Source organism: Malus sylvestris, chromosome 5 (assembly GCF_916048215.2).
Source record: "Malus sylvestris chromosome 5, drMalSylv7.2, whole genome shotgun sequence".
NCBI classification, from domain to species: domain Eukaryota; kingdom Viridiplantae; phylum Streptophyta; class Magnoliopsida; order Rosales; family Rosaceae; genus Malus; species Malus sylvestris.
In genome coordinates, this window is record NC_062264.1 from 46,392,726 (window position 1) to 46,406,375 (window position 13,650).

General features: G+C 37.1%; 2 protein-coding genes across 3 annotated transcripts; one reads left to right on the forward strand and one right to left on the reverse strand.

Moving 5' to 3' along the window:
* Positions 1-7,072: 7,072 nt before the first annotated feature.
* On the forward strand, positions 7,073-8,682 carry LOC126623982 (umecyanin-like). Its single transcript, XM_050292970.1, has 2 exons — positions 7,073-7,427; positions 8,152-8,682. Exons 1-2 carry the CDS (start codon positions 7,238-7,240, stop codon positions 8,520-8,522), a joined length of 561 nt encoding a protein of 186 aa, XP_050148927.1. The 5' UTR covers positions 7,073-7,237; the 3' UTR covers positions 8,523-8,682.
* Positions 8,683-8,911: 229 nt separating this feature from the next.
* On the reverse strand, positions 8,912-13,448 carry LOC126623951 (transcription initiation factor IIF subunit alpha-like). Of its 2 annotated transcripts, none has more exons than XM_050292929.1 (10): positions 13,295-13,448; positions 12,976-13,157; positions 12,708-12,866; positions 12,263-12,414; positions 11,713-12,092; positions 11,110-11,225; positions 10,199-10,333; positions 9,695-9,913; positions 9,382-9,591; positions 8,912-9,242 (listed from the first exon to the last, which is right to left on the reverse strand). In XM_050292929.1, exons 2-10 carry the CDS (start codon positions 13,147-13,149, stop codon positions 9,147-9,149), a joined length of 1,641 nt encoding a protein of 546 aa, XP_050148886.1. In that variant the 5' UTR covers positions 13,150-13,157; positions 13,295-13,448; the 3' UTR covers positions 8,912-9,146. The 2 variants fall into 2 exon arrangements, with proteins under 2 accessions (XP_050148886.1, XP_050148885.1); XM_050292928.1 differs by having other exon boundaries at positions 12,976-13,172.
* Positions 13,449-13,650: the final 202 nt, after the last annotated feature.

Sequence of the window (13,650 nt, forward strand, 5' to 3'; positions counted from 1 at the left end):
TGCTCATGAACAACATTAAACCTCTAGGCATCTCCGTCTAAAATTTTCTATAAAAATCCCCAACAAAAACAAAGTCAATACATTTCTCATCTTCGACGTGTTTTCATTTCATTTGCGACGAACATATGGTGAGTTAATTCCCTTTCATTCGTTCGTTCGCGCATATATTGATTAGTTACGTACTTTGTAATTAGTCAAAGAGGCTAAGAGGGTCGGAAATGGGAGCTAATCAAAGCAATTTTAAGTCCTCATCGTCATCATCTGGCGGCCATGGTTGTGGGAATTCAAGTCCAATGCCGTGGATCATGGAGTTTTTGAAACCGGACTGCTTAAAATCGGAGAACAAGAAAAGGAAGAGACAATTGGCACCAGAGACGAAGAAGAATATTTACAAGAATTACACAAAAAATACTGGAATTGTTGGAGCAGCTGGGAATGGGACCAGGATGATAACTCTAGGAGAATGGCTCTTGGCGTCTCCCGGCCACGTCAAGGCAGATCATAACTACAACATCAGCGGAGGCGAATTGTATGCGTTTAGAGCCAGCTCGAAAAGGATACACCCAGCTGCATCTTCTTCTTCGTCTAAATTGCCGCCTCTGTCTAAAGCAAAAGACAGCTTCTGCCTCGAGAGACCCGTCAAAAATGAGGATCAGAAATCCGATGGGGCAAACTTGGTCATTGCTGATATTTCGACGTCAATAAGCTGCAGAAGTATTAATACACAACTAAATGAGTCTAAAACTCATAAGTTGAAAAAGAAGGTGAGCTTTCGATTGCCTGAAGAAGCTGATATTATCATATTTTACCCATCGGACGACAGCGATAATGATGAAGACATCGATTAATACATAATCTACCATATAAAGATTTCATATCTTAATTTACCAAACACACCCAATCGTTCGTTATCATATTTGGTTTTGGGTTTTGATGCATGTTTGCTTTATTACGATGGCTTCCAGTATCACATAATAAGCAAGTAGTGATAATGCATGTGGAAGTTGGAAGGGATTCTTTAGGTAGTAGACTTTGAAGAGTGGAAAATCGGTTGGACGGGACGTTATCCATGCAGCAACTACTAATACCTGGTAAGCTGCGAGTCATGTGATACGTATATTGCTCCAAAATCAGTGTATCAAAATCTATAGATTTTCTATATCTCGCCAACAAGCATTTTTTATTTTTTATTTATTGCACGTTCTGCATTGATCCAACCCTTTTTTTTCCTTTTTTGTTTGGTTGGAAAATTCTTCACAGAGTTGAGACTTGAGAGCATAAAACTCGGCAATTTTCTATAGGCACAATTCCTCATTGAAAAAAGACACAAGTCCCACGAAATTAATAAAAGTATCTGACTGACGGATACCATAATTGTTTATGTAACAAATTAATGGAGGAGATTCCTACTCTTTGACTGTATATTCTGATGGGTAATTCCTTCTTATTTTTTTACTATAAAAGTGAGAGGTAGATACAGTAGAATGAGCGATAAAAACAACAAATATACAACCAATTGCAAGAAATCTTCTCAAATAGAGATTACACATTATAAGGTAGTCGATTTTCATTTAGGACCACAAGTTCATGTTGTGCGTATGAACGGAAGCGATCACATGATTCGCATCACATGAGATCTGCTCATCAACCCGCTTTCTGCTCCAAAATTTGATTACCATGCATGGACCATGGTAGAGGATACCTACGATCCTGGTGGTAGCTAGGGTTTCGTTGGGGAGTAGAAAAGAAGAAAAGCATATCTACCGTTCAATTTCAAACGCCTTTTCGCATTTTTATGGCGTACTCATGTGTAATTTTTTGGGAACTTTAACGAAAAGCACCCGGTACTGTTCATTTTAACGAAAAACCACATTTTTATACTAAAAAGTCAATCATGGTACTATTCACTTTACCCTTTATTTTGTCCTTATCATTAAAACTCAAAGTTTTCAAGCCATTTTCATTAGTTTTCCTTAATTTTTTTTGATATTGCGATAACGGGTAGGTGCCCTTCTCCTTTCAGGCACAAGGTCTTCTTAAGCAACGTTAATTTATCTGAGTTCAATTCATTTGATTTTGCTTACTACCCATGATTGGTAGGGTGCCATTCTTATTACCTTCCAGGTATGGGTCTTCGTCTGCAAGCTTTAATTTATCTCAATTGATCATAAAGTGATTCGGTACCTACCCAAGGTAGGGGTTCCTTATAATATGACCTTCAAGGCTTAGGGCTTGGCTTAATTAGCCTTATCATACAATCAATCACTTTAATGCCCTGTTTAATTACAACCTCACACTACTATGCTTGGCTGGTGAACTCATGTAGTTAACTGTGGAATTCTTAGCTTTATAATTATCTTAACGAAAGAGCTTAAAATATTAGAGAAATGTAGAATTAGGGCATTGGCATGCTTGTGCTTAACATTTATAATAGGGCATATAATTAGTATGTATAATATTCCAAATTTCTTGTAGTATGTTTTATAGTCGCATGAGATTGTTAGTAATGAGTACGTAATGAAGGTTTGGTAATGGAGAAAAATTCTTATAAAATGAAGGTACATATGTGTATCGTCTATGACATTTTGAACCACTAATACAAGATCATTTATACAACTCTTTTTACATTAACTTAATTATATTAGTGACTCGGGAAGCCAAGGCAGCGGTAAAACTTATAATGCAAGTGTCGCTCCAGGTCTGGGCCACGAACGAACGTCAAGGTTGGCATATGGTAATAAATCAGTAATTTGGTAATTAGGTGGAACGTCCTTAGTGCTACTATGGTACCGGGTACCCTAGCACAAGATCACACTCATTACTTTGCAGACAACTTTTTCGGTGTGCCGGAAACACAATCTGATATACTAAGCATCATAATATAAGTAGTTGAAATGTTCGTTTTTAGTATATGGTCACTTGTCTTATAATATTTTAATAGGAAAAATTAGTATCTAGTCCCTGGCTCTTACTGTTCATTGACTAAGACCTTATTAGTTCTCAAATTTTGATTCAAGTCCCTAGCATTAATGTGATAATGAATTTACATGTTTATTATATAAATTTTTAATATAAAAATTAGTAATTAATTTAGGGTTTAATACTCACACCTCTATTAAACTTCTAATTAATTTTCAATTCAAACATTTCCAAAATAATAATAAATTAAATTAAATTAAGTTTGTACCTATTAGTTTTTTTTATATATATAAAAAGATTCTTAATTTTTAATCTTAAATGTACCCATTCATATAATTTTTCAATTTTTTTAATCTTAAATGTACCCATTCTCAAATATATCAATTTGTTATATTTAAAATGTACCCTTTTTTTTTAATATAAAATCCTTTCAAATTTTTTAATCCATGTTTAAACTTACATGGGTACATTCTTTTTCGTTGATTTGAGAATGTATCCATGTTTTGGTACAATAACTTTTTTTGTTAATTTTGGTTAATGTACCCATACATATATGTATACACACACACAATATAATAGAGAGTATAATTTATATTTTATTATTTTTAATCCCATAAATTATGGGTTTTATTTAAAATCTCATTAATATAAACAATTACAAATTTCAATTTTTAATTTTTAATTTAAAAAATATAGTAACTTACATTATTACATTAATGTCAGGGACCTCAATCAAAAACTAAAAACTAACAAGGTTTCAATCAAAGAATATTTATAATTAGGGACCGCATCCAAAGTATCCCATTTTAATATAAGTAGTTGAAATGAGCTGCAGAAGTATTAAAACACAACTAAATGAGTCTAAAACTCATAAGTTGAAAAAGAAGGTGAGCTTTCGATTGCCTGAAGAAGCTGATATTATCATATTTTACCCATCGGACGACAACAATAATGATGAAGACATCGATTAATACATAATCTAGCCTATTAAGATTTCATATCTTAATTTACCAAACACACCCAATTGTTCGTTATCATATTTGGTTTTGGGTTTTGATGCGCGTTTGCTTCATTACGATGGCTTCCAGTATCACACAATAAGTAATTAGTGATGATTCATGTGGAAGTTGGAAGGGATTATCTTTAGGTAGTAGACTTTGAAGAGTGCGGTCGGACGGGACGTGATCCATGCAGCAACTACTGATAACAGGTAAGCTGCGAGTCATGTGATATGTATATTGCTCCAAAATCAGTATATCAAAATCTATAGATTTTCTATATCTCGCGAACAAGCAAATTTTAATTTTTAATTTTATTTATTTATAGCATGTTCTGCATTGATCCAACCTTTTTTTTTTTCCTTCTTTTTTGTTGGAAAATTCTTCACAGAATTGAGACTTGAGAGCATAAAACCCGGCAATATTTTGTAGGCACAATTCCTCATTGATAAAAGACACAAGTCCCACGAAATTAACAAAGTATTTGACTAACGGATACCATAATTGTTTGTGTACCAAATTAATCGAGGAGATTCCTAATCTTTGACTGTATATTCTGATGGGTAAATCCTTCTTATTTTTTTTACTATAAAAGTGAGAGGTAGATACAGTAGAATGAGCGATAAAAACAACAAATATACAACCAATTGCAAGAAATCTTCTCAAATAGAGATTATACATTATAAGGTAGTCGATTTTCATTTAGGACCACAAGTTCATGTTGTGCGTATGAACGGAAGCGATCACATGATTCGCATCACATGAGATCTGCTCATCATCCCGCTCTCTGCTCCAAAATTGATTACCATGCATGGACCATGGTAGAGGGTACGTACGATCCTGGTGGTAGCTAGGGTATCGTTGGGGAGTAGAAAAGAAGAAAAGCATACCTACCGTTCAATTTCAAATGCCTTTTCGCATTTTTATGGCGTACTCATGTGTAATTTTTTTTGATATTGCGATAACGGGTAGGGTGCCCTTCTCTTTTCAGGCACAAGGTCTTCTTAAGCAACGTTAATTTATCTGAGTTCAATTCATTTGATTTTGCTTACTACCCATGATTGGTAGGTCACCATTCTTATTACCTTCCAGGTATGGGTCTTCGTCTGCAAGCTTTAATTTATCTCAATTGATCATAAAGTGATTTGGTACCTACCCAAGGTAGGGGGTCCTTATAATATGACCTTCAAGGCTTAGGGCTTGGCTTAATTAGCCTTATCATACAATCAATCACTTTAATGTCCTATGTAATTACAATCTCACACTACTATGCTCGGCTGGTGGACTCATGTAGTTGACTGTGGAATTCTTAGCTTTATAATTATCTTAACGAAAAAGCTTAAAATATTAGAGAAATGTAGAATTAGGGCATTGACATGCTTGTTCTTAACATTTATAATAGGGCATATAATTAGTATGTATAACATTCCAAATTTCTTATAGTATGTTTTATAGTCGCATGAGATTGTTAGTAATGAGTACTTAACGAAGGTTTGGTAATGGAGAAAAATTCTTATGAAATGAAGGTACATATGTGTATCGTCTATGACATTTTGAACCACTAATACAAGATCATTTATACAACTCTTTTTACATTAACTTAATTATATTAGTGACTCGAGAAGCCAAGGCAGCGGTAAAACTTATAATGCAAGTGTCGCTCCAGGTCTGGGCCACGAAAGAACGTCAAGGTTGGCATATGGTAATAAATCGGTAATTTGGTAATTAGGTGGAACGTCCTTAGTGCTACTACTTGCTATGGTACGGGGTGCCCTAGCACAAGATCACACTCATTACTTTGCAGACAACTTTTTCGGTGTGCCGGAAATACAACCTGATATACTAAGTGTTATAATATAAGTGGTTGAAATGTTTTTTTTAATATACGGTCACTTGTCTTATGATATTTTAATATAAGTAGTTGAAATGAGCTGCATAAGTATTAATACACAACTAAATGGTTTTTTGGGTTTTGATGCGCGTTTGCTTTATTACGATGGCTTCCAGTATCACACAATAAGTAATTAGTGATGATGCATGTGGAAGTTGGAAGGGATTATATTTAGGTAGTAGACTTTGAAGAGTGGAAAATCGGTTGGAAGGGACGTGATCCATGCAGCAACTACTGATAACTGGTAAGCTGCGAGTCATGTGATATGTATATTGCTCCAAAATCAGTATATCAAAATCTATAGATTTTCTATATCTCGCCAACAAGCAAATTTTAATTTTTATTTCATTTATAGCATGTTCTGCATTGATCCAACCTTTTTTTTTTCCTTTTTTTGTTGGAAAATTCTTCACAAAATTGAGACTTAAGCGCATAAAACCCGGCAATCTTTTGTAGGCACAATTCCTCATTGATAAAAGACAAAAGTCCCACAAAATTAATAAAGTATCTGACTGACGGATACCATAATTGTTTGTGTACCAAATTAACATTTATAATAGGGCATATGACTAGTATGTATAACAATCCAAATTTTTATAGTACGTTTTATTGTCACATGAGATTGTTAGTAATGAGTACGTAATGAAGGTTTGGTAATGGATAAAAATTCTCGTGACATGAAGGTACATATGTGACATTTTAAACCACTAATACAAGCTCATTTGAACAACTCTTTTTACATGAACTTAGTTATATTAGTGACCTGAGAAGCCAAGGCAGCGGTAAAACATTTCATGCAAGTGTCTCTCTAGGTCTAGGCCACGAACGAACGTCAAGGTTGGCATCTGGTAATAAATTGGTAATTTGGTGAACGTCCCTAGTGCCACTACTAGCTATGCTACGGGGTACCGTAGCACAAGACCACACCCATTGCTTTGCAGGCAACTTTTTCGATGCGTCAGAAACACAGTTTGGTACATCAAGTGTCATAATACAAGTAGTTAAAATATTTCTTTTTAGTACACGATCATTTATCTTACGACATTTTGATATACCGTTCTGTGTTTCAAAAATATCTCACTTTGAAGGCATTTAACTACATCCAAGTGGTGACCGTACATTGGTACGCAAAACAACAGGGGTATTCTCGTTGAAAAGGAGTAGGGTAGTGACCCAGTGGTAGCTGTACACGTAGAGGGAGCCAACAAACACATATCAGTATGAACCACCAGTCTTCCCTTGTTTTGGTTTAAACGAGTGGGAAATTGCTTGGAAAGTAATTCATTGCTAAAAACCGAAAAAGGTGCGCCTTTACTTCTCCCACACATTATCACTCTCTTTCTCTGTTGCATTTAGCTTTTGTTCAGGAAAAGAGAGATAAAAAGCAAACTCTTTGGCTGGTGCCCAGAGGAGAGACTTTTGTGAGCTAATGGCTGGAGCTGTAACATTGAAGGTGGCTGTTGCTGTTTTGGCGGTTGGTATCGCCGCCGTGAGCCTCGGAGGGAGCTTGGTTGGAGCACAAGTGCACCATGTGGTCGGAGGAGACCGCGGCTGGGATCCATCCTCCGACCTCGCTTCTTGGTCCTCGGGCAAAACATTTAGGGCGGGAGATAAGATGTGTGAGTCTTCTCTCTCCTCCTCCCTCTCAAGCTTAATAAGGGTTTGTTTGGTTTTACTTATAGGGAACAGATAACTTGATTTTTTTCCATGAATTATTTGCGTCAATGGATTAGTTCAGTCCAAAACTTGAGATAAATGGGGGTAATCCGAAAAAAGATTCATAAGTGGTTGTTAACGAAGTTGAAGTTACCAAATTCTAAGGAGTCGTATCAATTTATGCTTAATTGCTCTGCTTTTGAAATGGTTAAGTCTCTTAAGATGTCTGTCGGCAGAAACTTTTATGGGTTACAAAACACAATAGTGTTTCATGAAAATTATGTTCTAGTATCGCTTGACAAAAGGTTTAAAGCAAAAGCGCTTCCGATAAAAACATTCTCAAACCAACCCTAAACGTCTCTCCAATTTTGGTTTAGTTCCTAATCCCTTCTACCTAATCTTTTTTATCAAATAATTGGGACTTTGAAATTTGATTTAACTGCTAAAGTTATTATAACAATGGATCCGTATTTTTAATCGTTAGATTAAATTTTAAAAACTTGAATTTGTTTGGTGATGAAGATTAGATGGAAGTGACGCGGACAAGATCCTTTTCCTAATTTAATTGGAACCTCTAACCATGACATTTGTCTGTTCCCGAATAAAAGAAGAATAAAGTGAAGATATTTTCATGCATTATTCGAATTCTTTTGACTTTTTTCTCTCCCACTTTTTGGATATGAGCAGGGCTAGCCTACTCCGCGGCACATGGGTACATAGCGGAAGTGACGAGTAAGGAGGAATTCGAGTCCTGCGATGTAACCAACCCAATCAGGATGTTCACGGACGGCCTGGATAGCATCTCGATGGACAATGAAGGACTCCGGTACTTCGCTAGCAGTAACGTCGAGAGCTGCAAGAAGGGCCTCAAACTACACGTGGAAGTTATGCCCCAATCATATCAAGCTCCTGAAACGTCCAACTCCCACGTGGCAGAATCAAAGGGCTCCGCGGTGGTTGCAGCTGAAGGGCCCAAAACCCCTTCTGGTTCGGCCCATCTCACTGCAAGCCTCATGGTGTTGTCATTTGGGTTGCTTTGTTATGCATTGGGTATTTAGAGTTAGTAGTAAGTGATGTGCGTTAATTCTGATTTGGTAAGAGAGTGAGTGTTGTGTGTTAATTCTGATTTAGTAAGAGATTGAGGATTGCTATTAATTTGGATTTTGGTTTGTATTAATTATGATCTAGCAAGAAAACGAGACTAAAATTTCAAATCAATTCATTTCGAGTTAGCAACGAAGCAATTATCCCAAAAACATGGAAAATTTTTAGTTGAGACGGAAATACAGATGGTACAATCATGTGTTTTTATGCAAGTGGTGAAAATTTTAATTTTTAAGTTATTAACATTTTAACACACATAACCCACTGTTTATATAATGACACGTGATGTACCATTTCGTGTGATGGGAACATTAAAAAATCTCTCCAAAAACACGAAAGAAAATTACAAATTCCGACAATTTAGTATAACTAGGAGCACAATAGGCCTATAAGCACGGAGTTGTTCTAGCCATTGATCTATGGAGAGCCCACAAGGATCAATGGCTACCATTCTAGTCATGCACCCACGAGCGACTGATGCTAGCATCGTACAATCGCAATTATACATAAGATCAATACACAACACAGAACAGTCGTAATTCCCCGGAGAGGGCACCTCAGTGTATTGGGGGATCCAATCATCGTTCTTTCAGTACTATAAAGCTGCTGGTTCCGTTGTTGCCCTTCTTTATCTTAGAGATTCTCCTTAGAATACTCGAAAAAGCAGCCTTTTCCTGCACCATAGACAGAATGAAGAAATAAGGAAACTACCACAATTATAATTAATCAGTCTACGTTCTTCAAATTCAAAACAGAAGAGGGCAGAGCCTGGAGAATGAGTCCAAACTATGGTATAAGCGTGATAGATCGTACCTCAGACGATTTGAGTCTTCCCTTAAATTTAGAAACAAGATCATTCGTGGTGAGTGGTGTTCTCTGCATCAACACGGCCCTGATTTCTTCCTCGGTGACGCGTCCACCAGATGATGATGGCTCCGTTTTCACCGGTGGAGTACCTTTTGGAGGCGCACTACTTTTAGAAGCAGGTACAGACACAGGCTCCTCTTTGATGGATTTTTGTTCCTAATTTGGATACAATATAAATGAATAGCATATCATTTGCAAGCATGGGGTGTTTCAAAGCTTCCAAAAATAAATCTGATAAAAACAAAGTAGCAAAGCGTACATTTTCAGTCTTGACCTTCTTGGAAGGTGCACTGTTAGATGCCTTAGCATCATCGCCACTTGATTTTCTCTTTCCCTTTGAGGACTTGGAGGTTGATGTAGTTCCTCGACTGGACGCAGAAGGTGTTGGTTTTGAGGGGCTGTTGTCAGATGGTTCCTCTTTGGGTGCATCCTTCTGCTTTGGAGCCAGCTCTGAAGGTAAGCCAATATCATCATCCATCTGGACACATGAGAAAGAAAAGGCGAATTAGAGGGAGAAGAGCTGTGATGCACCTTGACATACAAATCAAATCTTCAAAACTCCCGTCTCTATGAATAAAACATACTGGTAGCTTCAACAAAAATGTCCCATTGCTTTTCAAAATGCACGTAGTACAGGGAAAAAGAATAAAATCTTATAACAGATGCAGTTCTAAATAGACAAGCACTTGAGTTGTTATTATGGGAAATTGGAATCTACATCATCATCCTATTGAGTACGCTAAAAATTAAATAAATAACTTACATCATCATCGTCATCGTCGTCATCCTCCACATCTGAATCATTCAGCCCACCACTGCGCCCAAGTAGCTTCTTCAACTCTTTTCCTGATTTGCTTAGTCCACCCTCTTTGTCATCTTCATCCTCGTCCTCATCATCCTGTGAGAAAAAAACATATTTAAAAAAAGGCCATCTTTAAATTGCACAAAGAGCCACAAGTACAAAGCACTTGCACCATGGATATAACTGACATACACGTGTATGAACTTCCAAGGTAGCACGAGATACATGGTGAAAACAGAACACACCAGTGCCAATAGAGGAGGAAATCGAAGCGTTATAATTTATGACACTTAAAAAGGTCGTACCCAGTGCACAAGGCTCCCGCTTTACGCAGGGTCTGGGAGAGGTGAATGTCAGCTAGCCTTACCCCCATTTATGACACTTTTATCAACAAAATTGAGGCTCAAACTTAAACAGATAATAGCACAAGGAATTATCAAGATGTGAAGGGAACTAACAGAAAAACCTGAGACACACCCCCAAATTGAACATGCAAGATAACTAGGTCTTGACTGCTGTACTATATTCCATAGCATAGTTTTCAAATATAAAAATGTTCACATCAATTTGTAGACAAATATCAAAACCCGTCTACCTATTATCTTCATAAGTATTAGTTTCTGACTAAACTCTTAACAAATAGTGGTTGTGGGTTCTACATAATACAAAAAGAGTGTGTAGCAAGCATCAATGATTTTTTATAAATTAAACCACTATACCTTCAGGCCCCCCTCTTTTGGTTCAACAGCTAAATATTTATATATATCATCAAAACCAGATATTTACTAGTAGAAGGCATACTTGAAGATACATAATGCAGCATAAGGTATAATATAGAAATTAACCAATTGGGGGACATTTGTGCAACAAACCTGCTTAATTTCTGGAGGAGCTGGAATCTCTGGTTCCAAATCTTCCCTTTCCTCAGGATTGTTGCCAACAGCTTCATCATCATCAGTGAAAATTTCTTCGTGCTCCCAGTCATCACCTACAATAAGTGGAGACTTGATTATTAAAAAGGAAGACATGGAACAACCATAATCCAGACATGGTTATAATGTACTTCATCAGGTGCCCCTGTTCTGTTCACAAAAAAAAAAAAAAAAAAAAAAAAAACCACATCTGGGCAAGACTTATTTGATACGAATTTCCCTATGGATGACCAAACATAGAACTAACATAAAAACCCTTACTAATCAAGTAATCAAATACTTTACAGAAAAAAGGTGGATAAAACCACCATTACTCTTCACGAGACAAATTTAGAAAAAAAAACAGTAAAAAAGAGGCAGTATGATGTCTGTATATGCAGCATCATTCCATGGCAAGTAGGTACAAGCTGAATTTCACTCTTCTAAAAACTTGTGGTGATAAATAATCGTATTGGGTAGCAATTCTTTAGGTTAGAAAGAAAAAAAAAATAGTGTTCATGATATTTTGTTTATAAGGCAAAACAAAGGAGGATAAATGTTTACCCTTCTCGATATCATCGTCATCCATGTCTGCATCACCTCCCCTTGCGCCTTCATCATCATCATCACCATCACCATCACCACCTCTTTTGTTCAATCTTTTCTTCCTTTCCAACTCTTCTTCATCATCCTCATCTCCTCTATCGGAACCATTTCCTTCTTCATCATCACCACCACCAGCTGTCTTTTTTCGTCCCTTCCCACCAGCCACACCATTATCGTTGTCAAACCTCTCCACTTCACCAAATAAAGCAGCTCCATTATTTGCAGCTTTCATCATCCATCTTTCATATCCATCTGCAGTCTTTTTCCTATTACTAATCTTCTCTTCGGCTTCCTCCAATGTAAGTTGTTTGTACTGTGCAACCTTGTTGAAATTGAACCTAAGAGATATTGTCGAAACAACCTTGTTTTGATAAGCTAATGCATAGAACGATTGTGGTGGCCATAATTGGTAATTATGAAATGCTTTTACCCACATTCATGCCAAGACTAATAGTGATGAACCGTAAAATTAAAAAAGTGGTAGTAAAAATCGGTCAGGCCTGTGTACCAAGAACCAGCAGGAATAGCAGAAAACTCCTTTCCAGAGGGATGCTTTATTAGCAAGTAGTAGGTTGCAGTCTGTGCACCTTCAAGATGACCCTGGTACTGAGACCGGCCACTTTCGTCCTCCAAAACCCAGGGTTTATTCTTGTACTTCTCCTACACAACAAAACGTAATGTAAATACAAAGGAGCGCAAACGATCCTAATATCAGTCCATGAAACATCCCACAACTTACTAATTCCGAGAGGAACATAATGAAAGAAAATTACAAGAACAGAAAGCATTTGAAACTCAACTCGCGCTTTAAAATGCTGATACAATCGGGTCACAAACAACTCACAAGTTTATAGTGGTTATTAGCTATAGCAACACAATCTCCAAAAGATACTCGCGAAACGGCAAAAACCAAGCAAGTAATAGCAAATGGGCATAAATTGAATTGAAATTACCCGCATGGCATCACTAAGTTGGCGTCCTTGTAGTCCATCCTTGTGGAGAGACCATTTATTTTCAGAATTCTTCGTCTTCGAAAAACTCGGCAACCCCGTCACAAATCTCCCAATGAAGTAATTCTTGTCATTGACAGTACTCGCTCGAACATTATATTCCTATTTCAGAACAAATACAGCAATTAATCTTTACATACATACATATATATATATATATATATATAGAGAGAGAGAGAGAGAGAGAGAGAGAGAGAGAGAGAGGGCGAACTCGAATTAAGCGAGTGACGACGGCGCCGCACTCGTTGCACTTGGCGCGGTTGAGAGCCATTTGTTTGCCACAGTCGTCGCACAGAGTCAAGTGCTTGCAATTGCTTCCGTATAAATCCTTGGTCGTTTTACATCCACCACACTCAGGTCTCAGTATCAAATCGGCCGTCGACATTTTACCTCCTGCAAAACCACGCACTTTTCCCGAGCAACAAACACCGATTCAGAGAGAAAATCCTAATTCCCAGGAAAACGAAAGCTGAATCCAAAACCTAACAATTTCAACAATTTACCAATTCATTCCACAACTCGAAGATTACCTTTTGATTAAACAACAGGGATCGAGTATCGGTTGTGAATTTAGTTCCTTGCTCCTTTGCGGAGAGAGATTTTTCTTTTTTTTCGTTTTGGGGTCGATTGAAATTTCTATTCCGGAAGATACTAAAAACGTATATATATTCATATAGTCGCCAGATCCGCGGCAATTCACCGGCGGCAATGTCTAAAATGTAAAAGGGCTGTAGTTTTTTTGTTCTAAGGCCCAAATATAAAATGAAACCCAATTTGCATGTCAAGCCCAGCCCATAGTGATGTCAAAATTAGTTTGACCCGACCCGGCGGGGCATCCGTCAATTGCAACAGATTTATCGTCGATATGAATCTCTTTGTGTGAATA